The sequence below is a fragment of the Babylonia areolata genome, chromosome 5 (assembly GCF_041734735.1).
Source record: "Babylonia areolata isolate BAREFJ2019XMU chromosome 5, ASM4173473v1, whole genome shotgun sequence".
Taxonomy (NCBI): Eukaryota; Metazoa; Mollusca; class Gastropoda; order Neogastropoda; family Buccinidae; genus Babylonia; species Babylonia areolata.
This window is the reverse complement of record NC_134880.1, coordinates 6,968,604-6,996,103: the sequence shown is the minus strand read 5'-3', so window position 1 is coordinate 6,996,103 and position 27,500 is coordinate 6,968,604. Positions and strand designations below refer to the sequence as shown.

The 27,500-nt window shown below is 45.4% G+C and overlaps 1 protein-coding gene across 2 annotated transcripts in view; it reads left to right on the top strand.

The window, feature by feature from the left end:
- LOC143281897 (carnosine synthase 1-like) overlaps positions 1-27,500 on the top strand; it is a 38,150-nt gene that overhangs the window by 3,517 nt on the left and 7,133 nt on the right. For both annotated transcript variants that reach the window (XM_076587177.1, XM_076587178.1), the window contains exons 2-9: positions 2,333-2,562; positions 3,559-3,885; positions 4,653-4,837; positions 7,290-7,497; positions 8,674-8,744; positions 11,818-12,049; positions 13,134-13,396; positions 19,631-20,020. In XM_076587177.1, coding sequence (XP_076443292.1) covers positions 2,358-2,562; positions 3,559-3,885; positions 4,653-4,837; positions 7,290-7,497; positions 8,674-8,744; positions 11,818-12,049; positions 13,134-13,396; positions 19,631-20,020 — 1,881 coding nt within the window. In that variant the 5' untranslated portion in view covers positions 2,333-2,357. The remainder of the gene's footprint in view (positions 1-2,332; positions 2,563-3,558; positions 3,886-4,652; positions 4,838-7,289; positions 7,498-8,673; positions 8,745-11,817; positions 12,050-13,133; positions 13,397-19,630; positions 20,021-27,500) is intronic.

The following is a 27,500-nucleotide window of genomic DNA, read 5'->3' as shown; positions in this document are numbered from 1 at the left end:
GGTGGGGGACTTGGGAGTATTTGTTTACAGTGTTGGTGGTTGGGGGTATTTGGTAATAGCTATCAAAGAGTGGTGGTGGTTGGGGTATTTGTTTACAGCTATCAAAGAGTGGTGGTGGTTGGGGTATTTGTTTACAGCTATCAAAGAGGGGTGATGGTTGGGGTATTTGTTTACAGTTATCAAGGAGGGGTGATGGTTGGGGGTATTTGTTTACAGTTATCAAAGAGGGGTGATGGTTGGGGTATTTGTTTACAGTTATCAAAGAGGGGTGATGGTTGGGGTATTTGTTTACAGCTATCAAAGAGGGGTGATGGTTAGGGTATTTGTTTGCAGCTATCAAAGAGGGGTGATGGTTGGGGTATTTGTTTACAGCTATCAAAGAGGGGTGATGGTTGGGGTATTTGTTTACGGTTATCAAAGAGGGGTTGATGGTTGGGGTATTTGTTTACGGTTATCAAAGAGGGGTTGATGGTTGGGGTATTTGTTTACGGTTATCAAAGAGGGGTTGATGGTTGGGGTATTTGTTTACAGTTATCAAAGAGGGGTGATAGTTGGGGGTATTTGTTTACAGCTGTCAAAGAGGGGTGATGGTTGGGGGTATTTGTTTACAGTTATCAAAGAGGGGTGATGGTTGGGGTATTTGTTTACAGCTGTCAAAGAGGGGTGATAGTTGGGGGTATTTGTTTACAGTTATCAAAGAGGGGTGATGGTTGGGGTATTTGTTTACAGTTATCAAAGAGGGGTGATCGTTGGGGGTATTTGTTTACAGTTATCAAAGAGGGGTGATGGTTGGGGGTATTTGTTTACAGCTATCAATGAGGGGTTGATGGTTGGGGTATTTGTTTACAGTTATCAAAGAGGGGTGATGGTTATGGGCATTTGTTTACAGTTATCAAAGAGGGGTGATGGTTAGGGGCATTTGTTTACAGTTATCAAAGAGGGGTGATGGTTAGGGGCATTTGTTTACAGTTATCAAAGAGGGGTGATGGTTAGGGGTATTTGTTTACAGCTATCAAAGAGGGGTGATGGTTAGGGGTATTTGTTTACAGCTATCAAAGAGGGGTGATGGTTAGGGGTATTTGTTTACAGCTATCAAAGAGGGGTGATGGTTAGGGGTATTTGTTTACATTTATCAAAGAGGGGTGATGGTTACGGGTATTTGTTTACAGCTATCAAAGAGGGGTGATGGTTAGGGGTATTTGTTTACAGCTATCAAAGAGGGGTGATGGTTAGGGGTATTTGTTTACAGTTATCAAAGAGGGGTGATGGTTGGGGTATTTGTTTACAGTTATCAAAGAGGGGTGATGGTTAGGGGTATTTGTTTACAGTTATCAAAGAGGGGTGATGGTTAGGGGTATTTGTTTACAGTTATCAAAGAGGGGTGATGGTTGGGGGTATTTGTTTACAGCTATCAAAGAGAGGTGGCGGTTGGGGTATTTGTTTACAGTTATCAAAGAGGGGTGATGGTTGGGGGTATTTGTTTACAGCTATCAAAGAGGGGTGATGGTTGGGGGTATTTGTTTACAGCTGTCAAAGAGGGGTGATGGTTGGGGGTATTTGTTTACAGTTATCAAAGAGGGGTGATGGTTGGGGGTATTTGTTTACAGCTATCAAAGAGGGGTGATGGTTGGGGTATTTGTTTACAGCTATCAAAGAGGGGTGATGGTTGGGGGTATTTGTTTACAGCTATCAAAGAGGGGTGATGGTTGGGGTATTTGTTTACAGCTATCAAATGGTGGTGGTGGTTGGGAGCAGTTGTTTACATCTACCAAAGGGGAGGATATGGGGAGTGAGAGAGACAGAGGGAGGGTGGTTGAAGGGGTGAATGGAGGGAAAGGGAAGGGAAGGGAGGGGGTGAACAACAAGACAGGGAGGGAGAAACAGTTCGTGTTGACATACATATGAATGCATGAATAAATCTCTTCAAGAATTTCTGAATGGTAGGATAAAATCCGGCTTCCTGTATTCTGGTGGATGTTTATTGAACAGACTTCCACTGGTGCACATGCATGTGTTTGTATTTCTTGTGTGAATGAGAATTGCAGGTATCTTTCAGAATTACGTTGCTTTCTTCTTCTTCTTCTTCTTCTTCTTCTTCTTCTGCTTCTTCTTCTTCTTTCTTTCTTTCTTTCTTTCTTTTTTTTCAGATGGCTTTCTCGTCCATCTCACCCTCCTCCTTTTCTCCTTCCCCCTTCCAGTTTATTTTCTTCTTTTGTCCTTTTCTTCCCACTCTGCCTCCTCCTCCACCTCCCCTCTCATTTTGTCTTCATGTCGTATGTATACACCAATCCCAGTTGTTTTTTTAATGACATTTTTATGTTTTACTATTCAGACATCTTCCGGCTATCCAGCCAACAATGAGCATCACTACCCTTGATGTGGACAGCGGTGAGTTCAGTCAGCCATGTCAGAAACAGCTGCACTTTCTGCAGACCGTGCTGACGGACCTCAAACTGCCGGCCACTGTGGACAGGCGCGGCAGGCCCCGGTCCGGAGAAGGCCCGCAGATCACTGTGGTGCTGCTGGCTGACCTAGAGGAGGTCCTCAGCATCTTCCTGGAAGGTGAGGTCACGTGACCTGTGCTGTGTTGGGATCCGCTGGGATAAGGGCTGGGCTGGAGATGTATTGGTTATGTTAGTTTTGGGGGCTGGGTTGATGTGAGTTGAGCTGTACACGTGTTTTGAAACATACACAGTATTTTGGGGTGGGTTTTTTTTTCTTCTTTTTTTGTATGCTTCAAACATATAAAAACAACAATAGCCATGCCACCCACTCTGTCATGAACTGATGCAGAAACCACGTCATCCATAGAAAAGACCAGAAAAAAAAGACATCGCTATACATTCAGTCTCCAAAAATGAAGCAAGGTTGGAATATAGTGTTGTCAAAGGAAATGAACAATGCGACAGACGTGCTGACAAGTGCTCTCTAAATGGGAACGTAAGAAAACAACTAGAGAACAAACAACAATAATAATGATGATGATTGTGATGTTAATCATCATCTTCATCATCATCATCAGAAGAGAAGAAACAGAAGAATGATTTTAAAAATCAAAAGAAGAACGCCGCAACAGATTGAATGACACAGGAAACGAATGATGAGCGCCCAGTGGCAGCCGTCAGTCGGCTCTACCCAGGTAGGCAGCCTGTGGTGCAAATGTCCCCGTGTATGTAAAGCGCTTAGAGCTTGGTCTCTGACCGAGGATAGGCGCTATAGAAGTATCCACATCAATCAATCAATCAAACAGTACACATTAACATGCTTAATATCATTCTTCTTCTGACGATGATGATGATGATGATTATCATCACCATCATCATCATTATCATTGCTGTTAGTTCTTTCAATATCATTCTTCTTCTTCTTCTCTTCTTCTTCTTATAATAATGATAATTATTATTATTATCATTATTGTTATATTCATCATCACCATCATGATGATTATGCGTGGAACCATCAGCAGTATCAGCAGCATGGGTATGATCACCACCACCACCGTCACCATAATCACCAACATCATCATCATCATCACAACGTCATCATCTGTACCACCAGGAAACAGGCAGTATCCAGACGGCTTTCTATACGTCCCCACCGCCAGCTGGCTTTCACGTGACCCGTCTCCTAGCAACAGCGGCATGGACACGCTGCACGTGCACCAAGCAGTGACATCAGACTCGGGTGGCCAGACCTACCTGGACGTCTTCTGTCCTCCTCGCCGGGCCACGTACCTGGACAATCACCTGTACCGCTACGTGGCCCGCTGTGGCATGGAAGACCTGGAGGAGGTGGGTGGCTGGGGTCTGGACCTCCCCACCTGTTCCTCACTGGTCCTCAACGCCAGGACTGACGACAAGCTTCTGACCACCACCATGTGTGCAGGTCTCCACGCTTTTCTGATTAATGAAACAGACGATGGGTGGGTAGAGTTCACACTTCACTCTCTGTTACAGAGCGGCAGCCACTGTTGCTTGCGTTCAGAAGACGTTATTACCCTTTGCATTTTTTTCTTCTTCTGTCAAACAGTTTTCCTGCTGCTCCTTATGCTCCTTACTCCCTCGCCCTTCCACTCATGATCATTATCATTTTCATCATCATCTGTCTGTCTGTCTGTCTGCCTGTCTGCCTCTCTCTCTCTCTCCCTTCTGAACCCTATTTTTACCAACCCCTCTTTCTCTCCACCTCCATCCATTCCCCCCTCCCCTTATGTCTCATCCCCTCTCTTTCACTCTTCTGTCCGTCTCAGCCCCCCCCCCCCCCCCCACCCCCCACCCCCCCCCCCCCCCACCCTGACACACATCCAATCTTCTTCCATCTCGTTCACTTCTCTGTTTGTCTCAACTGACCTCTCCCCCCCACCTACACACACACACACACACACACACACACACACACACACACACACACACTTTTCTCCTTCCCTATATTTCACTCTTCCGTCTCAGTCCCACCCCCCACCCCCGTCCCGACCCCTTCCAATTTTCTGTCTCTCTCAACAACTACTACCTCTCCGCCCTTCCGCCCCCATCACCCCCTCACACACACACACACACACACACACACACACACACACACACACACATTCCTTTCACTGTTTGGATTCTGTAGGTATCCATATCATCATCATCTCTGCTTGTTGTCCTCCCCAGCTGTGGGCGTGGCTCACCCCGTGACGCTGGGTCTGTGGCTACCCGGGCACCGTCAGCACCCCTACCCCCTCCACCACCCCTCCGTCACTGTGGTCAGACTGACGTCACGTGACGAGGACAAGGGGGTTCTGGACAGAGCGGTCAGGGACTTCCTGGGCTCCGCCAGGATGAGGGACTATGAGAAGGTGAGGGAGGGGGAGGGAGGGTGGTGGTGATGACCACCACAACCACCGTTATAATCTTCCGTGATCGTCATTATTATTATCACCACCACCAGCACCACCGCCATAATCTTCATCATCATTATTGTCACCACCATCATCGCAACCATCACCATTATGATATAGATACATAGATAGATAGATAGATAGATAGATAGATAGATAGATAGATAGATAGAAGGAGACAGAAGTAGAGAGAAAAATACCAGTTATGTTCCTTTTTTTCCTCATCTTCCTCACGCACAGGGGAGTGGAGGGTGAAGCAAGAATGCCGAGCAAATGTTATCATAAGTAGACGGTTTATGGGTAATGTTCTCATCATGCTGAACAGATAGTCACTACTGAACACTACCAAACTGACAGGGCAACAATGCGCGATCTCGTTTGGTGGGGAGCCTCATGGCGGCCGGAAATTGCTAGTCCCATGTAAACTCCCGGTGGTGTGGGAGTGGGCGGGGGTAGGGGGGTAGGGGGGTGACACATGATGTGGGAGTGCACGTGAGAAGCGCTGACAGGACACAGCGGTGGACAGAGAACATCTGTGCTGTTTGTTACAGGTCGTGATGAAGGGAAAGAAAGGACAGTGTGTGCTGCTTGTTACAGGTCGTGGTGAAGGGAAACAAAGGACAGTGTGGGGACCTTGTTACAGGTCGTGGTGAAGAGAAAGAAAGGACAGTGTTTGCTGCTTGTTACAGGTCGTGGTGAAGAGAAAGAACAGTGTGTGGTCCTTGTTACAGGTCGTGGTGAAGAGAAAGGACAGTGTGTGCTCCTTGTTACAGGTCGTGGTGAAGGGAAAGGACAGTGTGTGCTGCTTGTTACAGGTCGTGTTGAAGGGAAAGAAAGGACAGTGTGTGCTGCTTGTTGCAGGTCGTGGTGAAGAGAAGAAAGGACAGTGTGTGATCCTTGTTACAAGTCGTGTTGAAGGGAAAGGACAGTGTGTGCTGCTTGTTACAGCTCGTGGTGAAGAGAAGAAAGGACAGTGTGTGATCCTTGTTACAGGTCGTGGTGAAGAGAAGAAAGGACAGTGTGTGATCCTTGTTACAGGTCGTGGTGAAGAGAAAGAAAGGACAGTGTTTGCTGCTTGTTACAGCTCGTGGTGAAGAGAAGAAAGGACAGTGTGTGCTCCTTGTTACAGGTCGTGGTGAAGAGAAAGAAAGGACAGTGTGTGCTGCTTGTTACAGGTCGTGGTGAAGGGAAAGAAAGGACAGTGTGTGCTGCTTGTTACAGGTCGTGGTGAAGGGAAAGAAAGGACAGTGTGTGATCCTTGTTACAGGTCGCGTTGAAGGGAAAGAAAGGACAGTGTGTGCTCCTTGTTACAGGTCGTGGTGAAGGGAAAGAAAGGACAGTGTGTGATCATTGTTACAGGTCGTGTTGAAGGGAAAGAAAGGACAGTGTGTGATCATTGTTACAGGTCGTGTTGAAGGGAAAGAAAGGACAGTGTGTGATCATTGTTACAGGTCGTGTTGAAGGGAAAGGACAGTGTGTGCTGCTTGTTACAGGTCGTGTTGAAGGAAAAGAAAGGACAGTGTGTGCTGCTTGTTGCAGGTCGTGGTGAAGAGAAGAAAGGACAGTGTGTGCTCCTTGTTACAGGTCGTGGTGAAGAGAAAGAAAGAACAGTGTGTGCTGCTTGTTACAGGTCGTGGTGAAGGGAAAGGACAGTGTGTGATCCTTGTTACAGGTCTGTGGTGAAGGGAAAGGACAGTGTGTGCTCCTTGTTACAGGTCGTGGTGAAGGGAAAGGACAGTGTGTGATCCTTGTTACAGGTCGTGGTGAAGGGAATGAATGAATGAATGAATCTTTATTTTCCGAGAAGATATTAGCACTTTGGCCGACTTACACATCTGCCGTTGTTCTAAGAGACACACAAACATGTACGCATATAAATGTAGTTATACTCAATACTTAGGGAAAGAAAGGACAGTGTGTGATCTTTGTTACAGGTCGTGGTGAAAGGAAAGGACAGAGTGTGATCCTCGTTACAGGTCGTGGTGAAAGGAAAGGACAGAGTGTGATCCTCGTTACAGGTCGTGGTGAAGGGAAAGGACAGAGTGTGATCCTTGTTACAGGTCGTGGTGAAAGGAAAGGACAGAGTGTGATCCTCGTTACAGGTCGTGGTGAAAGGAAAGGACAGAGTGTGATCCTTGTTACAGGTCGTGGTGAAAGGAAAGGACAGAGTGTGATCCTTGTTACAGGTCGTGGTGAAGAGAAGAAAGGACAGTGTGTGCTCCTTGTTACAGGTCGTGGTGAAGGGGAAGAAAGAACAGTGTGTGCTGCTTGTTACAGGTCGTGGTGAAGAGAAGAAAGGACAGTGTGTGCTGCTTGTTACAGGTCGTGGTGAAGAGAAAGAAAGAACAGTGTGTGCTCCTTGTTACAGGTCGTGGTGAAAGGAAAGGACAGAGTGTGATCCTTGTTACAGGTCGTCGTGAAGCCGTTCGGGGTCACATGGAATTGCTGTGAGGGCGTCAGTTATCACGACCGTCATGACGTCACCTCTGTCCTTGAGGCCGTCCTTCACCTTTTGACCGTCATTGACGCGGGCACCGGTCTCCTCGTACAGTCTTACCACGCCACCTTCCCGCCCGTGAGGACCTCTGGCCTGGGACGTCACGCCCTTGACACTCAAAGTCAGGATGGGTTTGATGGCTTTGCTCTATCCACACAGTCCTGTAATCCCGCAAACCTCTACAGCGTGTACTGATGATGAGGCGATGTTTGAGAACACCTTGCTGATGCTATCTGGCAGCTCTGTGGGGTCTGTTAACGAAGCACATACCGTGTTTCAAAACAAATGAAGTAATGTCCAACCGTACCTGAACAAGGCCCTGTGCTATCAATTTATTGTGTGAGCGAGAGTGTTTGTATTCCACCTTTATGTGTATTTCATTTTTATATTGAAGTGTCCTATCCGCACGTTTTACAGTCGCGGTTTTTTTTTGGGGGGAGGGGGGGGGGTTGTTTGTTTTTTGTTTTGTTTTGTTTGTTTTTTTGTTTTGTTTTGTTTGTTTGTTTTGGGTTTTTTTCCAAGGCCTGACTAAGCGCGTTGGGTTACGCTGCTGCTCAGGCATCTGCTTGGCAGATGTGATGTAGCGTATATGGATTTGTCCGAACGCAGTGACGCCTCCTTGAGCTACTGATACTGATACTGATAGAGTCGCAATACTCAGTCACCTTCTTCATATAAACGGTCCTCCTCTGTCCTTCTCCTGTATCAAACTTATGGCGAGCTGAAGGACTGACCGGCGCTCTGTCTTCATGCTCACGCACCTGTTCTTTTCGCCAACAGATTTTGTTGCAGCGTATATGGATCAGCCTGCTGGATGCAACACCTGGAAACTGAATCCTACCTTCAATGCTGTTTGTTATGTCAAAATGCTACTTCTTCAGTCTTTGTTCGTGATCATCAGTGTATTGATCTTCCTTTTTTTAGTGTCATACATATATTTCATGCAATTTACGGTTTTATTTTTCATCGATCTGTTCATTCAAGGAAGGGTATACGAATTATCATTTCTTTTACTTTTTCCCTTGCGTCTTAAGATTTTTTAAAATCTGAATGTTGCTTTTTTACACGCTAATTGATGTGTACATTGTGGTCAAAAAGAGTGTACGAGTATTCATTTATTTTTTTGTTTCACTTACTTATCTGTTGACGAGCATCTGAATGAGCGTAAAGAAAATATTCCGATTTAATTGCTTGACGCAGACAGTAAAGCCTTTTGAATTGAATTTGAATTGACTGAGTTAATCTTTCTAGCCCATCTGATATGTTATTGACTCTCTCCCTCATCTTCTGTCAACAGACATGCAGCTTGGATTCCGTGTCAGGGCCATAGTTGTGAGGACACCTGACAACGGCGCCTGTATGACTCAGGTACAGTGGTACATACTTGGGTACATCGGTACGGGGTGCAGACTCAGGTACCATGGAACAGTCTCGGGTACACTGGTACGGGGTACAGACTCGGGTACCGTGGCACAGACTCGGGTACCATGGGTCGGGTGTCAGGAGGACGGACTGATAGTGAACACTGGCATGACGACCACTATGAGGAAGATTCTGCAGGAGGATGTAGCGAGAATGTTTGCAACATGCCCCAAAACAAATGACAACCGTGCAGAGGCGTCTATAAAAATATTGTCCAAATCTGTGTACCGTAATGTGCAGAAGCTTCAAAATGTCAGACTGTGCACAGAGGGTCTTTAAAAAGTCGGAATATTTGCAGTGTATTGTGTAAAGGCATCTTCAAGAAAGTCAGAGTGTTCTTTTGTTATGTTGTTATGTCCATCCAGGCTTGGACTTTTATTTTGTCAGTGCTTTCCGTTTTTTCCACTTTCTGTTTCTGAAAGCCTATGCCTTCCCCTCTTAGCGAAGAGGAACTCGCAACAGTGCCTCAAACACCCTGGACCTGGCGTGGAGTCGCCGCAAGTAGAAAAGTTTGCCATCTGTGCGAAACTGAATGTAGATGCCCCAGTCACAGTCTTGGAAGGCATCAATCAGCATGACAGAGAAGAGAATGGAGAACAGTGTGGGTGCCAGGACGCAGCCCTGCTTCACTCCATTTACCACAGGGAACGGATCCGACATGTCAGTATTTTCCTGTACTCTCGCCTGCATGCCATCGTGGAATGTCGCAATCATCTGAATTAGGTTCTCTGGGCAGCCGAACTTTAGGAGGATCTTCCACAGACCACGGCAGTTCACCGTGTCGAAGGCCTTAGTCAGGTCTACAAAGACCATGTGGAGCTCCTTGTTCTGCGCACAGCACTTCTCTTGCATCTGGTGTACAGCAAACACCATGTCACATGTTCCCCTGCCTGAGCGGAAGCCGCACTGTGCTTCAGGGATGACTGTGTTGGAGACATGGTCAACCAGTCTGATCAGTATGATGCGGGCGAAGATCTTGCCAGCGATGCAGAGGAGAGAGAATCCACGGTGGTTATCGCAGGATGTTTTGTCTCCCTTCCGTTTGTAAATGTGGACAATTGAAGCATCCTTGAAATCCTGGGGGACCTCTCCTCTCTCTCAGATAGACTGGAACAGGGCGGTCAGCTTGTCTGTCAGCACCTCGCCTCCATACTTGTAGATGTCAGCCTGGATTCCAACCTGGTGCTTTTCTGACGTTGTCAGCTTCAGGGCCTTCCGGGTCTCGGCTTTGGTGGGAGGGGCAGCTAGCGAGTCATTGACTGGTAGCTGTGGGAGGGCTGCAATTACCTCGTCAGATACGGGAGAGTCCCTGTTGAGGAGGGTGTTGAAGTGCTCTGCCCAGCGGGCAAGGATGTCTTTCTTGTCTGTCAGAAGGGTGGTCTGGTCCAAGGCTCAGACAGGGGTTGATCCTGTGACTCTCGGCCCATACACAGCTCGGAGACCATCATGGAAGGTCATCATATCGTGAGCATCAGCAGCGGACTGAAGCTCTTCAGACTTTCTCTCTCACCAGGTGTTCTCCATCTCACGCAGCCTCTTCTGTACGAGTTGCTTGGTTAGCAAGAACTGGTTCTTCTTCCTCTGGCAGTCTTTATCGGAAATGTGATCCTGGTGCCGTATATGCAGTGTGTTCAGGTGCTTGGAGATTCCAGAGTCGTTCTCGTCAAACCAGTCTTTGTGGCTCCTCTGTACAAAGCCGAGTGTGTCAGCTGCTGCTGTGTACACAGCATCTCTAAAGGTGCTCCATACCTCTTCTACATCAGTCGATGCAGGTATTTCTTGGAGAGCTGCTTGGATTTGCTGCTGCAGCACGTCCTTGGTGATAAGGAGGTGGTGGATGTTCAGCTTCCTAGGGGGTTTCTGCCCCTCAGAAAGAAAAGATCTGAGCACATCACTCCTCTTTTGCAACATCTCCACTGGCTCCCTGTCTCACACCGAATAAAGTACAAGATCAGCACTCTATGTTATAGATGCATTCACAAAACTGCCCCTTCCTATCTCTGCGGCTGCCTTCACCTCTACACTCCATCTCGCTCACTACGATCGGCCTCGGATCCACTCTGTTTACGCATACCCAGATTCAAACACGCGACTGTTGGCCGCCGTTCTTTCTCTGTTTCTGGACCTTGCGATTGGAATGAACTTCCTTTTTCGCTTCGTCAAGTCTCCACACTCAGCTCTTTCAAGTCGGGCCTTAAAACCCACCTCTTCCCAAAATAGCCTCCCTTGCCTGCGCTTCCTTGTCTTTAGTTTCTACAGTATTAGAATTATGCATGCGTGTGAATGACTGGTGCGAAAGCGCTTTGATTTGTCTGCACAAGATCCAGCGCTATATAAATACCATTATTATTATTATTATTATGTTTCTGCCTGGCTGGTTGGAGCTTGCGTGCAAGTCTGATGTTCATCTTGCTGCGTACCAGGCGATTTGTCCAACCAACAGACTGCTCCTCTCATGGAGCGTGTAATGGAAACATCACCTCTGTCCCTCTGCCGGACAATCACATAGTCCAGCATGTGCCATTGCTTAGAGCGGGGGTGCATCCATGTGTTCTTGTACTTGTCCGCTTGTTGGAAGAGGGTGTTGGTGATGGTCAGTCCATGCTGCGCGCAGAGCGAGAGCAAAAGCAGTCGGTTGGAGTTGCACTTGCCAGTGCCGTGCTGTCCTAGGACTTTTGGCCACGAGAAGTCCACGCCGACGCGGGCATTGAAATCCCCAAGGAAAATCAGCCTGTCCTTTCTGTCTACCGCTGAAATGGTGCGGCTGAGCTCCTCATAGAAAGCTTCTTTGATGTCATCAGGGTTGGTCATCATCGGGGCATAGCAGCTGATGACTGTGGAAAAGCTTTATATAATTATAACGAATAGAGAACACATTTCTACAAACTAATTTTTGAAAGTTATTTTTCTTCTTTTTTTCTTCAAGTGTGTATCACAAGTGAATCTTGAGGGCCTTGCCTTTCTTGGTTTTTTTCCCTTCCCTTGCTGCACGTGGCGGTGTGTGGTGTATGTCCTCCAGGCGGTGTGTGCCATAGGTGACAGCAGTCAGCCCATCGGCGGGGTGACAGCGGTGCCCACCTCCCTGTCCCTCACCCTCACCAAGTGGGGGGTGAAGGGGGAGGGCAGGCAGCGCGCCATCTACCGGGCCGTGGCCCACACCTGTGAAGAGGTGATGGCGGAGCTGATGAGACAGGAAGCCATGCTGACCAGTCAGCAGAGAGGGGGTCACGGCAGTCAGACTGAGCTTGTGGGTGGGTGGTGGTGTGGTGTGGTGTGTGGTGTGGAGGTGTGTGGGGGGTGTGGTGTGGTGTGGTGTGATGTGTGGTGGTGTGTAGTGTGTTGTGTGGTGGTGTGTGGTGTGTTGTGTGTTGTAGTGTGATGTGTGGTGGTGTGTAGTGTGTTGTGTGGTGGTGTGTGGTGTGGTGTGGTGTTGTGTGTCGTCAGGTGTTTGGTGTGGTGGGGTGTTGTGGGGTGGGGTGAGGTGTGGTGTGTGTTGAGGTGGGGTTGGTGTGGTGTGGTGTGGTGTGGTGTTTGGTGGTCGGTATACCGACATGAAGTCGGCACAAACCCCGGTATACCGACATGAAGTCAGCACAAACCTCGGTATACCGACATGAAGTCAGCACAAACCTCGGTATACTACATGAAGTCGGCACAAACCTCGGTATACCGACAAGAATACCGACATGAAGTCGGCACAAACCTCGGTATACCAACATGAAGTCGGCACAAACCTCGGTATACCGACATGAATACCGACATGAAGTCAGCACAACCTCGGTATACCGACATGAAGTCAGCACAAACCTCGGTATACCGACATGAAGTCGGCACAAACCTCGGTATACCGACATGAAGTCGGCACAAACCTCGGTATACCGACATGAAGTCAGCACAAACCTCGGTATACCGACATGAATACCAACATGAAGTCAGCACAAACCTCGGTATACCGACATGAAGTCAGCACAAACCTCGGTATACCGACATGAAGTCGGCACAAACCTCGGTATACCGACATGAATACCGACATGAAGTCAGTACAAACCTCGGTGTACCGACATGAAGTAGGCACAAACCTCGGTATACCGACATGAATACCGACATGAAGTCGGCACAAACCTCGGTATACCGACATGAAGTCGGCACAAACCTCGGTATACCGACATGAATACCGACATGAAGTCGGCACAAACCTCGGTATACCGACATGAAGTCAGCACAAACCTCGGTATACCGACATGAAGTCAGCACAAACCTCGGTATACCGACATGAAGTCGGCACAAACCTCGGTATACCGACATGAAGTCAGCGGAAGAAACGTGTGTCCACAGGCATTGACCTGATCCTGAGCCAGGAGAAGGGCAGCATCGTGCCCGTGGTGATAGAGGTCAACGCCCACGACTGTCTCTTTCACGTGACCATGATGGAGATGATGCAGCCTCGGCTGAGAGGTCTGGCCGTCAACCCCCTCATCCGCACCATGCTGCACAGGTCACAGCGCCACGTGCTGGAGGGAAGGACCGTGGTGGTGATAGGGGGAGGGGGCTACAGCAAGCGGCACCTGAGGACGGAGGGTGCAGAGCTGGGGGTGAAGGTGAGTGAGGGACAGTCGGTGTGAATCCTGGCTGGGTATGAACGTGGTCTGAAGGTTGAGATCGTGCACTTACTTTTACTTTTACAATCATATTTTAACTTGTTAGTGAGATAAAATAACTGTTCACCACCCCTTGGCATGAGAAGTGGGCTTGCATCACTAACCAGGACGTGGGTTCGAACCCCAATCAGAGACATCATTGTGAGAATACGTGGTCCGTGGCTGCCTCCTGCCCACAGCTCAGTGTGTGACAGGCTCACATGGGGAGACTGGAGCCACACAATGATGACAGTGATGTGAATGTGCACTCTGCCTGAACTCTGAACAGGGCTCCAGATCCTTTAATAACACATTTACATGAAAACACACAAATGAAGGCACACACGTGTGGGTCACATGCAGTGTATGTGTGCATGCGTGTGTGTGTGCGTATATGTCTGTACGTGTGTGTGCGTGTATGTGTGTGTGTGTGTGTGTGTCCATGTGTGTGTGTGTGTGTGTGTATGTATGTGTGCGTGTGTGTGCGCGTGTGTGTGTGCGTATGTGTGTGTGCGCGTACGCGTGTGTGTGTGTGTGTGTGTGTGTGTGTGTGTGTGTGTGTGTGTGTGTGTGTGTGTGTGTGTGTGTGACTTAGACCGTGGCAGATGAACAATATTATGAAAACCGGTTTTAAATCGTGAATATTGTCATTAATTCAGTACAGAGTGGGAGGGCCAGGAATCCAGAGACTGGTTAATCTTTGTCGTCTTCAGAGCTGAACGACTGCTTGTTCTTCCTCTGTCCAGACGGGCGTCACGCACGCACGCACACACACACACACACACACACACACCATGCCAGAGTCCAGATACACACAAAGAACCCACATCTAGTTTCCACTAGCAATCTACCGCATTCCGTGGGATGTGTGTTGGGGGGGGGGGCGGAGGGGGAGGGAGGGGGGCTCACACAGTCTGGCTGTGTGACAAAGTGAATGTTGTTGCCAACAGTTCCGTAGGTGGTGTCCTGCCTATGATGAATCAAAAGATTAAAGGCACAAGTGAACACCACGGAAGTGACTCAGCGGCAGTGCAGAGTCTCCTTTGGTGAGTGGCTCCCTGGGGCCGTATTCAAGAAACCATCATCCCTGTGGGTAAAGGTGTACCTTGGGTAATCTGCCTGAGGCAAGGCAAACTGCCCGAGGGAAAGCGACATCCAGTATTCAGGAACCCATGAGCCTACCCACGGGTCTGCAAACCCAAAGGCAAATTCGCCCTCACTTAGTGACCTGCCAAGGGTGACTGCCCACGAAGCATAACTCTCTCGACAGTGCCCTAAACTGTGGTGTGGTGAGAAGTAAAAGAGCGTGCGCAGAAGGGAATCACCGGGATTGTAGACAATGAGTTGGCTGCCTGAGTGCACAGCGCGTGTCTTGAATACAAAGATAACCTAACCCTCACGTCAAACTGTACCCGCTGGTCCGTACCATGTAAAAGGTAACTTGCCTTTGAGTCAAAATGAATTTTGTTTTGAATATGGCCCCTGGCGGCCTATCACGGATGTTCCCTGTGGACTGCCAATGCCGAGACTGTGGCAGACGGTTACAGACTGAACTGACATTTTTTATTGAGATAGATTTGAATCGTACATTATTTCTTTTAAACACAAGTTTCGCTCTTTCTACATCTTTAGCTTTATATTGCATAAAGATTTGCAATATGTGACGTTATTCGCAAAGTGACGTAGTTTATTGGTTGAGCTACGACAATTAAAAAATCTTGACGACTGAGATGTCAAGCCAGAAGATCAACGGTTATCTGTGTATATGCTGGGACTGACATGTCAAGCGAGGTTCAACAGTTATCTGTGGATAAGCTAGGACTGACATGTCGAGTGAACGTGTCTAAAAGCTGTATTGAAGAAGAGCGTGTGAAGTATGTAGTCCGCTGATCGTCGTAGAGATCAATGCAGAAATCTGATCTACAGTAGAAATTGAATTATGAAGAGTTGTAGAAGGCACGTTTCCAGTGTTTTGCAATTATATTGGTGTTGAAGATCAGAGCTTTTAATCTTCTATCGAAATTAAGGATTTTGAAACTGATACATGAGTCGAGATTTGCTCTGTTGGGATCGGATTCAACGAGAGATTAGAATCAACTCTTGTCGCTATCAGACAGCGTTACACGTCCTCTGAAGATTTTAAGAACAAGTGTTTGATTCTTTTCATTTACGTGTTGGGAAACAATCAGCTATCGTCACCTACCTCAGGCAGCGCCCTGCGTCCTCTGAGTGGTGTCCACACATTACGAGAGACGTGATCAAAACCCATATTACAACATAACACAGACGAGCCGGTGTAGTCGGAAAATAACACTGCGGGAAAAAAAACACTACAGGACTGTTTTTTTTTCCAGTAAAATAACACTGGGAGTGTTATTTTCCTAGGAAGATTACACTCCTTCACCCAGGAAAAAATGACTACGCCCAGGAAATTAACACTACCCCTGGAAAAAAAAAGACTGCTCTAGTTTTTCATGTGTGTGCAAGTTCGAAATAACCAAAAGTTTGACAGAGTTTAGTGCGTTCCAATTTAAAGTATTATTTCATGTATTTTGTCCATTGCAGTCGAAATTGTATAAAAGTGCACTTGCAAAGTAACAGTAACTGTATCTGTTGTATCGCCCATGCTATAAAACGACTGTGCTAAAATTCTTCCATGATTAAAATTCTTTAAGAACACGTTTAACACTCGCATGAAACAACCCTTTTGAAGTGCCCACAGAGGTTCACCAAATAAATTTTCTCTTGGCTTTCAGCTCTGCCAAGGGGTGTGTGATCGAGCCACCTTCTCTCATCTCCACTTTGAGTATACACGCTGATCGTGGTGTTCAGGAGCAAGGCAGCTGCCATGATCTCGGTGTCTGTAGCCCAGATACGATTTGCTGCCATCTTTGTCGATCTGAGGTATTCTTCTGTGTCCATACCAATATAACGGCCCAAAACGTCTTCGCTGTGTTTGATGGTTTCTACAACTGCGCGTCGGATCTTTTCATGAAAATCTTGAGACCCTGCGACCTCCAGGCTCAACGCTCTGAAAAAACAATTCCCGTCACTAATAATTGTTTCTGTTTGACGCGGAGCACCCACTTTCGTTTTCGGTCTGAAGGGCATTTTTTTTAGGTGCGGCTAACCCCAGAGTCTTGCATTTCAGTCTTCTCCATGTGGAGTTCGTTGGGGTAAACTGCTTTGGAGGCGCAGGGTCAACCCTAACAATTTGTGGTTCTGATGAACGGTCAGGTTTTACCCGTTTGGAAGAGTCATAAACAGATTCGGCTCTGTTCTGTCGCTTTCTCTTGCTTGAGCCCAATTCACCTTTCCCGTCTTGCATCAACTGCTGATTGATGTTGACTTCATCAGACGATGAACTCTTGGGAACACTGGCACTGGCACTGCAGGAAGTGTCGAAAATGTTGGCGTCGTCAGTCGATGAACTCTGCGGAACACTGGCACCAGTATTCGTTGAAGTTTGTGGACCGTAGTCGTTTGAAGCTTTGTACGGCTTTAGATTGACGCCATGTGCTGCTTGCTTTAAGATTGTGCCGTCAGGGGTTTTCAAAATGTAAGTCTGATTTTGATTGACAGCATGTACCACATAGGGACCTTGCCACGGAGCCTTCATTTTCCCCCCTTTCCTATCCGCGCGACGCAGATTCTACAGAATTACCTGCTCGTCCACCACAAACATTCGCTTTTGGCCGTGGCGCGTTTCGTAGTCGCGTTTCTGTCCGTCTTGCGCCTGAGTGATGTTCTCTGAAACTTTGTCTTTCACGACAGTGTACAGCTGCCTGAGACTGTCCAGCCTTTGCTTGATATCTTCAGGACAAGACGTGTCTTCACAACCTTCGAAGACGCTGACATTAACGTCGTTGCCATCGGTGCTGGATGAGCAGATGGGGTCAATTTCGTCCTCAATCGGTAGTCGGGCTTGTCGGCCATACAGCAAAAAGAAAGGGGTGTACCGTGTGCTTTTCTGTGCGCTCGTTCTGAAGGCAAACAACACACCTGGTAAAGCATCAACCCAATCTTCTTCATCACGCAGAGTTTTCAGCAGCGAAGACTGGATTGTTCGGTTGTTTCTCTCAACAAGGCCATTGGCCTGTGGATGATAGGCGTTTGTTATATTTTGTTTCACTCCACTCAGCCTGTGAAGTTCAACAGACACTTGATTCACGAATTCTCTTCCCTGGTCATTAATCTGTATCTTGGGACACCCGTGACGACAGATCAGTTCATAAAGGAACCTTGCAGTGTCTTTTGCCGACTTTGATGGCAGGGGCTTGGCTTCCACCCATTTCGTAAAATAGTCCACAGCAACAACGATACTGCTGAAACCACCCGGAGATTCTGGCATTGATGTGATGTCGATGCCGATCTGAGTCCATGGGGAGGATGGCACGGCGACACTCTGAAGAGATGGAGCTGACTTGTCAAATCGAGTGCTCATGCGCTGACACTAGTCACACGTTGCTACATAGTTTCTCACGTCGATCGAAAGACCAGGCCAGGTTTTTTTGTTTTTGTCTTTTTTGCGTGGTCAGTCCATCGGGCCGTAAATGACCACTGGTATAATCCCGACCAGAAAAGCTGCCTGATGAACAATGGACAATTGTTGAGAAATACCCCTTTTGTCGTAGCACTACCGATCGGTCGCTTAGCTGACAACTAACACCAGTAAACATCATTTCGCACGTGCAAGTGCCTGAGGAAATGTTTGCCGTATATTCAGTGAGACGCGATTTGGGTTTGATTTCTTTTTCTTTTTTTCTTTTTTTTCTCTTTTTTTTCAGGTCAACCGTCATTTTTGACGAGAGTGGTGCAAAACCCAAACCTCAGAGAGCATTATAAAATTAGAAATAAAATGCAACTGACATTCACGATAGTGTTTTATACAGGTACGTACATGATCCGTCGCGCTTTTGACGCTTGAACAAAGTTCCATCTTGCAGCACATACGAAGAACACATCCGTCTCCAATTTGCTCGTACTCCTCGGTCTTTGCATCCTTCGGGAAATATGCCGTCAGACAGGAATACAGATATGTCAGCCAACCTCTCTTTGGACACTTCGGCAGAGCTATCCTTTGGACGACCCATCGTGCAGAAATGAACCAAGTTGCAACAGTCCGAAACAACTCTTTTTTCAAGTCCGGGGAACAACACGGGCACTGAGTTCTGCCTTCGTGCACTCTGAACAAAATGAACACAATTCACGCTGGACACCCGCAGTGTTTTTTTCCCGCCAGTCTTATTTGCCGCCGTAGTGGCAGTGTTATTTTCCTGGCGCCAGTGTAATTTTCCTAGGAAAATAACACTCCCCTTCCGAGATTGCAGTGTTTCTTTCCAAGGAAAAATACACTCCCAGTGTTTTTTTCCTGGAAGTCTTTTTTGCCCCCGGGATGCTGCTGTGTATGGTGGATGAATGACACGAGAGTGACCAATTGAAACTGTGCCGATGGTAGAGAAGCACAACAAAGAGTCCTTGCAGCACAAATAGTGACTTATATTAGATCATGCAAAATAATGAATGAGACCCCATCCAAACGCTCCACAAACATGGAATGCACTACCAATCGAAGTTAAACTTGCATGAAATACTAACACATTCAAAAATCTCCTTGACAACAACACCGTCTTAAAAGAAAATTTTTGTTTTACTATGATGAATAAACAAAGTTTCTTGCAAAAGTGTACTTGCGTACACTGCCCAACAACAACAAACAAAAGACGAAAATAAATAAATAAAAGAAAATGGAAGAAGTGAAGATGAAGATTCGATGGGGACACAAAAAAAGGCCGAGAGGTCTAGGCAGATGACTGCCAGTCCCTATACTACTACTACTAATACTAATACTAATACTAAACCTGAGCTACAGGCAGCAAGTCATCCAACACCGGAACATGCAAAGAAAACTGCATGGGAGGTAACTAAATTGCTAGCTCTGAAGAAAACATCGAGTAACCTTTTCTTACACCCACCTTCACCAAGCGTGAACATTGTAGCTGTTGCAACTGTAGCAGTAATCACTGTATCAACAACGTGTACATTTGTGTTGTAGTTGTTGTCGTCGTTGTTGTTCACCTGGTAGCTAAACAGCCACAGCTGACAGGTCCCTGACACCGACCCACGTGCTGTAAAAGACAGAAAGTGACCATTGACGTCAGTCCCATGATGACGTCATCATGTTGCCGTCAACAGGTGGTGCTGGTGGACTCTGACCCCCGTCACCCCGCCAGCCGCTGGGTGCACACCTTTCTGCACGTGGACATGTCGGACCACAGGCAGGACACGCGCCATGCCCTCACCATCACGCACCTGCTGCGGGACACTGTGGCGGCACGTGACATCGCTGGCTGCCTGGCCTGGTGGGAGGACTGTGTGCCACTGGCGGCCCGTGTGGGGCAGGCTTTAGGTCTGAAGCACACCGTGTCTGTGGAGGCTGTCCTGAACGCCAAGTCCAAGGAGAGGACTCACTCTGTGCTGGGCCAGCAGAGGGAGGAGCCCCCCAATCAGCTGCCCCCCGCTGCCTACGCCAGTCCTGTGCTGAGGGTGGCCACGCCTGAACAGCTGCATGATGCTGTGACAAAGGTAGCAACAGGTGTGCTTGTGTGTGGTGATGTGTGACAAAGGTAGCAACAGGTGTGCTTGTTTTGTGTGTGGTGATGTGTGACAAAGGTAGCAACAGGTGTGCTTGTTGTGTGTGTGGTGATGTGTGACAAAGGTAGCACAGGTGTGCGTGGTGATGTGTGACAAAGGTAGCACAGGTGTGCTTGTTGTGTGTGTGGTGGTGTGTGACAAAGGTAGCAACAGGTGTGCTTGTTGTGTATGTGGTGATGTGTGACAAGGGTAGCAACAGGTAAGCTTGTTGTGTGTGTGGTGGTGTGTGATGAAGGTAGCAACAGGTGTGTGTGTTGTGTGTGGTGGTGGTGTGTGACAAAAGTAGCAACAGATGTGCGTGTTGTGTGTGTGGTGGTGTGTGACAAAGGTAGCAACAGGTGTGCTTGTGTGTGTGGTGATGTGTGACAAAAGTAGCAACAGGTGTGCGTGTTGTGTGTGGTGGTGGTGTGTGACAAAAGTAGCAACAGATGTGCGTGTTGTGTGTGTGGTGGTGTGTGACAAAGGTAGCAACAGGTGTGCTTGTGTGTGTGGTGATGTGTGACAAAAGTAGCAACAGGTGTGCGTGTTGTGTGTGTGGTGATGTGTGCGAAAGGTAGCAACAGGTGTGCGTGTTGTGTGTGTGGTGATGTGTGACAAAGGTAGCAACACTTTGAGTGATATTAGACGTGTCATATGTGTGTGCGTTTTGGTGTGTGAGGTTGGGATGGAGTTTTAAGGGGGATATACAGAGAAAGGATAAACTATAACAAGGGAATCAACAATTCATAAACATCTGTGAAACAGCAATTATCAATATGAGCAACAACAAAAGTAAAATTAAGTATCGACAGGTCGCGTCACAGAAACAGTCCTATTGGACTATGTATCAGGGATTCAGCAATTTCGAATAATAGCAATTGATTGGACATTATCTCTTTTATGTTTTGTTCAGAAAAATTTGTAACCATACATGTATTTGAAACTAACCTGACAATTCTTTGACACTGAAACAAAATATGATTTCGTGTGATTTGTTTACCACAGACACAACAGATGTGTTTGCTGAACTTTGTTTTGAAAGCATTCAGTCTTATGTGAGACACCAGAGATTACCAGTCTATAATAATACGATGGATAGTCCATCATTTTTTGTTGTGTAATTTCAGTGTTAAACACCTTTTCTTTTGGGTAAGAAATCCTGTCAGCTGCACTAGTTTGGCATCTGCTCCATATAGAAGACTCGAGCAGTCTGCAACATTCTGAAACTGATTGTTGTATGGGAATTTCAAAAGTATTCTCTGTTCTTTGTGCACCCCTTTTCGCTGCTCTGTCGGCCATTTCATTTCCTGTGATGCCAATATGAGAGGGTACCCAGCAAAATTCTGTGTTTATACTTCTGGCTGACAGAATGTGCAACAAATAATATATTTCAAAAATAAGATCTGACCGGGTTTTTATATTAATTGATTCTAATGCATGTAACACTGATTTTGAGTCCACCAGGAAAACTACTTTGAACATAGCTACTGGGAGATTTATCAGATATTCCAGTGCAAGCATTATAGCTACTAATTCTGCTGTAAAAAAAAAAAAAAAAAAAAAAAAAAAGATAGCTTGCTTCCAAGATTTTTTTTTTTTTTCAATTTTAAGTGAGGGAATTACAAAAGCTGCACCCGTGTTTTTGTTTTCAAGCACTGAACCATCTGTAAACACCTGAAGGTGGTTTTGATATATTTCATATAAACGGGTGTTTGCATTCACTTTCGTGATATCAATATTTTCATCTTTTTTCTGATCACAATAGTTGATATCAAAGGCTAGTTTCTGTGTCTCCCATAATTGTATGGGTGTGGAAATATAATCAGCTGCCACGTTTTTTTATATCTATTCCAGAACTTTCAGTTAAGTCAGAAGTATATGTAGCTATTGTAATTTGAGAAAAAATAGTGCTGGCCCTTTTTGGAAAGTCTGTATCTGCTCTAATTTTCACATCCTCTCCAATATAGTTATCACTTGTGCTAGCTTTTATCAAAAACTTTGATGCTGCAAGTTCTCGATATTCATCCAGTGGTAGAATTCCAGCTCCTCTGTGTGTGTCCTAGTTTGATGCGTGACTTGGGACACCTGGTGCAAGTTTATACGCTTTACAATCTAAACTTTGTAACTTTTTTAGTAAGTATTTGGGGGCACTAAAGTACACTTCTTGACCATATGTAAGTTTTGATCTGATAAGTGCTATAGTTTTTACATCCATCCCCCAAGGCTGTTTACTAATGATCTTTAGGAGATTTTAACTTTTTCTTGCTTTTGTTAGTATGTAGTCAAAATGAACGTTCCAAGTCAGTTTTGTTGTGAGGAAAACTCAAAAAAAGTCTGACACATTGTTTATATTCTAAAGGTTCTCCAAGTAGTTTGAAATTAGGTAACTCCGCTGGGTTGCTTCCAGGATTAAATAACATCATGTTTGGTTTTATCAGTGGACAACGATAATTCATTTTCAAACATGTATCGCCCAAGGCTGTTAAGATCGGCCTGATATAATTTCCTAATGTTATCTTTTGTTCTTTGTGGTGTTGACTTCATTAAGGTTACGTTCATCCACATGCAAATATCATCAGCATATTGGACTGGGGTCACATTTTTTTTTTTTTTTTTTTTTTTTTACACTACTTTAGGAAAATCCTGTATAAGGATATTAAAAAGGATGGGTGCTATGATTGATCCTTGTGGAATTCCCATGTCTAGAGTTCTAGATGTTGAGTATGCAGTTCCTATTCTAGCTTGTATAGTTCTATTTGCTGAATAGCACTTGATATAATTGTACATGTTTCCACTTAGGCCTGTATTTTTCAGCTTTAAAAGCAACTTTTTATGCCATACTTGGTCATATGCCTTTTTAACATCAAAGAACGTTGAAAGAACACTTTTTCTTCGAGCAAATTGTTGCTTTACTCGAGTAGATAATCTAACCAAATGCTCAATTGCAGATCCTCTTTTTCTAAATCTTGCTTGATTTACAGGTGTGATTTCATTTTTTTCACAGTAGTGTAGCAATTTATTCAAAACGATTTTTTTTCTAAAATCTTTCCAGTATGGGGTGTTACTGCAATAGGCCAATAGCTGTTTATATCACTTTGGGGTTATCCTGCTTTCAGAAATGGAATAATTATGGAATCTTTCCATAACTGTGGTATAGTGCCAAAGTCCCAACATTCCTGAATAATCTTATGTAAGAAAACAATACATTTCTCGGGTAAATTTTTGTAACATCTGATTACTTATTGCGTCAAGGCCGACAGAACAATTTTTATTGTTGATCGAATATATTACATTTTTCAATTCTGTCATCATTATTGGGGAATTAATGCAAAGATCATTTTGTGGTTTGGGTTCAGAATACAAATTCTTCGATTCTTCTTTGACTATATGCTTTACCATATGAGGAAAGTCCCTCCGTTCTGCTATTCTTTGAAAATGCATATACAAATGTTTCCGCTTTTTCGTTGTCCAAAGGGAAATTGTTTTCATCATCAATTTTGACTGGATAAACAGCTAGTTAAATTCCGTTTTTCATGTCTGCTATTCTTTTCCAAACTTTGTTTAGAATCGTTATGGTCATTAACATCTTTGGCGCAAAATGAGCTACAGTATTGTTTTGTTTTGTTGTTGTTGTTTTGTTTTTTTGTTGGTTTTATTTTTGTTTTTTTTTTTGCTTGAGCTATAACTCTGTTACTGTGTGATTTGGCTTCCTTCATTTCTATATGATTTTCTTCCGTTCTGTGTTTTATATAAATGTTAATGTCATTTTTTACAGCTTTCTCACAGGCGTTGTTCCACCAGATATTACCACAATGCTTCCCTAATTAAATGGATTTTAATTTAGGAATTGATAAGTTTGCTGCTGACAAATCTGCTTCTTAAAAAGTAAGGAACTGGGAGTCAGCACTTTTATTTATTACGTGTTCAAAGTCTTGAGAAGCAAGGATAATTTTGAATATATCCCAGTCTGCTCGCTTGTAATCATATTTTGGGATTTTGTCTTGCACAGATTTGCTATCGTGAGTATTTTCTTTCGATATATTTATGATAATCGGGAGATGATCACTACCTAATGTATCATACGTTTCCCATGAGGAAGATGGCACTAACTCTGGTGATACCAATGTCAGGTCTATAGCGGTTGTTCTGTGTTTTGATATGTCTGGTATCCTGGTGATACTACCATCGTTAAGATTAAATGAGCTATCAACTATATTTTCGACAAGACGGTTACTAGTAACTGTAGTTTTCCCAGAATGGTGAGTGAGCATTGAAGTTACCCGCTATCAGCCACTTACCACTATTATGATCTTGGATGGAACGTAACCATTCCGTATTTTGTTCATTTGGGTCCCAAGGCATATATACTGACACGACATTCAGTATCATGGAGTTACTAAAATTAATAGTAGGTACACACCCACGAATATCAGTGATATTTTTTGGATACGGTGGTGCACAAATATTGTGTTCTAACCCTTCGCGAATGTATATTGCGGTGTATATCCTTCTGTTTGAATCCCCTAGTTCATACACTGGTGGACAATAATAATTCAGCAGATTGGGCAGTTTGGCTGATGTAATATGTTCATACACTGGTGGACAATAATAATTCAGCAGATTGGGCAGTTTGGCTGATGTAATATTTAGGGACTGCAATAACAAGACTTCATACTGTTTGAGGCAAGATGATGTTTTAAGTATGGTAGATTTGTAACTAAAGATCTACAATTCCACTGAAAGGGTTTCACTCTGTATTTTTGCTTGTTTATGCATTATCGTACGTATAGTCTTAATTTTCTGTATGAGGTTCATTGAGTCTGTTAGAATCATGACATGTTGGTTTCCGGGCGTATGGATGGACGATAGCCACTGGAGGGCATGTGTCACAGCTTCAACTTCCATCGTTAGGCTGGAGGTTGTGACTTTGTAGGCAGCATTCTCTTCCCTAACTGTTTTTTCCATTTTGTTTCGCAGTGAATAACCAACCGGATTGGTCTTTGGTGACTGAGCCATCTGTGTATATGATGATGTCCTCTTCTTTACTGTTTTCTTCTATGAGTAGCTTCACTACCTCATACAGAAAATTGAAAACGGAATGGGAAGCCCAGAGTGGCATAAGGCAATGCGCAACTTTCAGATAAAAAAACTCACATGGTCATACTGCCCGGGACATGCAGGAGTTAAGGGAAATGAGCGAGCTGACAGACTTGCTGGTAACGCAACACCAACGAGCGGCCTACATCTAGGAAAATCGGAAATCCTCAGAAAAGTCAAAGAATATCAAAAAGAACAGGTACAAGGCCATCACACCATCGATCGCCTCAAAGAAATAAAAGCAGAGAGAGGGAGCGGCCTAAGTCTAACATGAAAGGTAGAGCACGATGCTTTGCAAATCAAACAAATATCGGCATCATTTCCAAACCAACATTGCGCAAATTTCTTCAGAACGGAACAGAGTCTCTGCGGGCTTTTCCAAATACAATAGACTGAGCAACACACTAGGCGCCACGTTCTTGGCATCAGAGATCTTTTCCCATCCCTCTTGCGGCCAATCAGTGGCAGCCTCTGTGCGTGTGTGTATGTGTGTGTTTGTGTGTATGTGTGGGTCTGTGTTTTTGAGTGCGTTTGTGCATGCGTAAGAGTGTAAGTGTACACAAGTTTCAGGAGAGTTCTGTGCATGTGTGTGTGTGTGTGTTGTGTGTGTGTGTGTGTGAGGGGGAGGTGGGGGTGCAGGGAGGAGGTGAGGTAGAGGATGAGGTATGTGAGTGTATGCATGCCTACACTGTGGGAGCAACAGGATATTGGAACGTATATATATCTTTGTATATATGTGTGTGGGGTTGGGGGTGGGAGATATGGGCGTGTGTGTGTGTGCTTGTTCAAGTAAGCGTTCATCTGTGTGTGTGAGTGTGTGTGTGTGCCGTGGAAGCTGCGATACATAGACTAGAAATGAGTGTGTGGAGGAGGGGGTAGAGGAGGTGCAGGGAAATTTGTGGGGGGTGTGTGTGTGTGTGTGTGTGTGTGTGTGTGTGTGTGTGTGTGTGTGTGTTGGAGCTCATGTACGTTTATATGTATTTGACTGTGCTTTCATATCTGTGAAACTGCGTTTTTGGGGCATATCTGTTATGCATGTGTGGGTGTATGTGTGAATGTGTGTCTTCATGTTTTATATTTATTTGCTTATTTATCATCATTGTTGTCTTATTTATTTAATTATTTATTTATTATTATTATTATTATTTTATCATTATTTTCATTACTACTATCTTTTTTTTTCTTTTTTTTTAATATCATAATTATTATTTATTTATGTATGTACGCTTATCTATCTCTCTCTCTATATATATTTTTTTTTTTTTTTAAGGCCTGACTAAGCGCGTTGGGTTACGCTGCTGGTCAGGCATCTGCTTGGCAGATGTGGTGTAGCGTATATGGATTTGTCCGAACGCAGTGACGCCTCCTGGAGCTACTGAAACTGAAACTGAAACTAGTCTTAATTAGTTAAGTGGTCTTTATTTTAAGATTAAACAATTATCTGTGTGTTAAATCTCAAGATGAAGAAAGAGGATGATTTTCACAAAGGGTGGATCAAGTGGACGAGTAGGACTACAGAGTGATTATATAGGTGTGATCTACGTCGTGAGCACCCTCCTGTATGGCAGCGAGTCCTGGACTTTGCGTGCCCGACAAGAGCGAAAGCTCAATGCTTTTCACATGCGTAGCCTCCGACGCATTCTGAACATCCCCTGACAGGACAAGGTCCCAAACAACACTGTCCTGGAAAGAGCTGGATGCACCAGCATGTACACGCTGCTGAAACAGACGTATGCGCTGGCTCGGCCATGCCGTGCGCATGGATGACGGACGGATCCCTAAAGACCTCCTCTACGGAGAACTTGTGCAGGGAAAACGTCCCACAGGCAGACCATAGCTGCGATTCAAAGACGTGTGCAAGAGGGACCTAAAAGCACTGAACATCGACCAGAACAACTGGGAAGCAACAGCCCTCGAACGGTCAGCCTGGAGACAGACTGTGCAGAAAGATCTTTCCAAGTTCGAAGAGACACTCGCTCAGCAGCACGAGGAAAAGAGAATGAGAAGAAAGGCTGCAGCCCAGGCAGACAAACCAGCGTCAGACTTCATCTGTGCCCTCTGCCACAGGGACTGTCATTCCCGCGTCGGACTGGCCTGCCACACCCGACGCTGTACCAGAATAAACACCTAGAGCGCAACTCCATAGTCTTCCGAGACTGAAGGATGCCTATTATGATTGCCGATGTGATTAGGATGGTTCGAAAAGAAATACGCAATGTGAATAACAGGGGCAGTGGGTGATGGGTGGGGTTGGCAGACAAAATTAATGAAATTTCAATTAGCGTTCAGTTCGTCAAATGATAATGGTTCAGTACCAACTGAATAGTCTTCACCA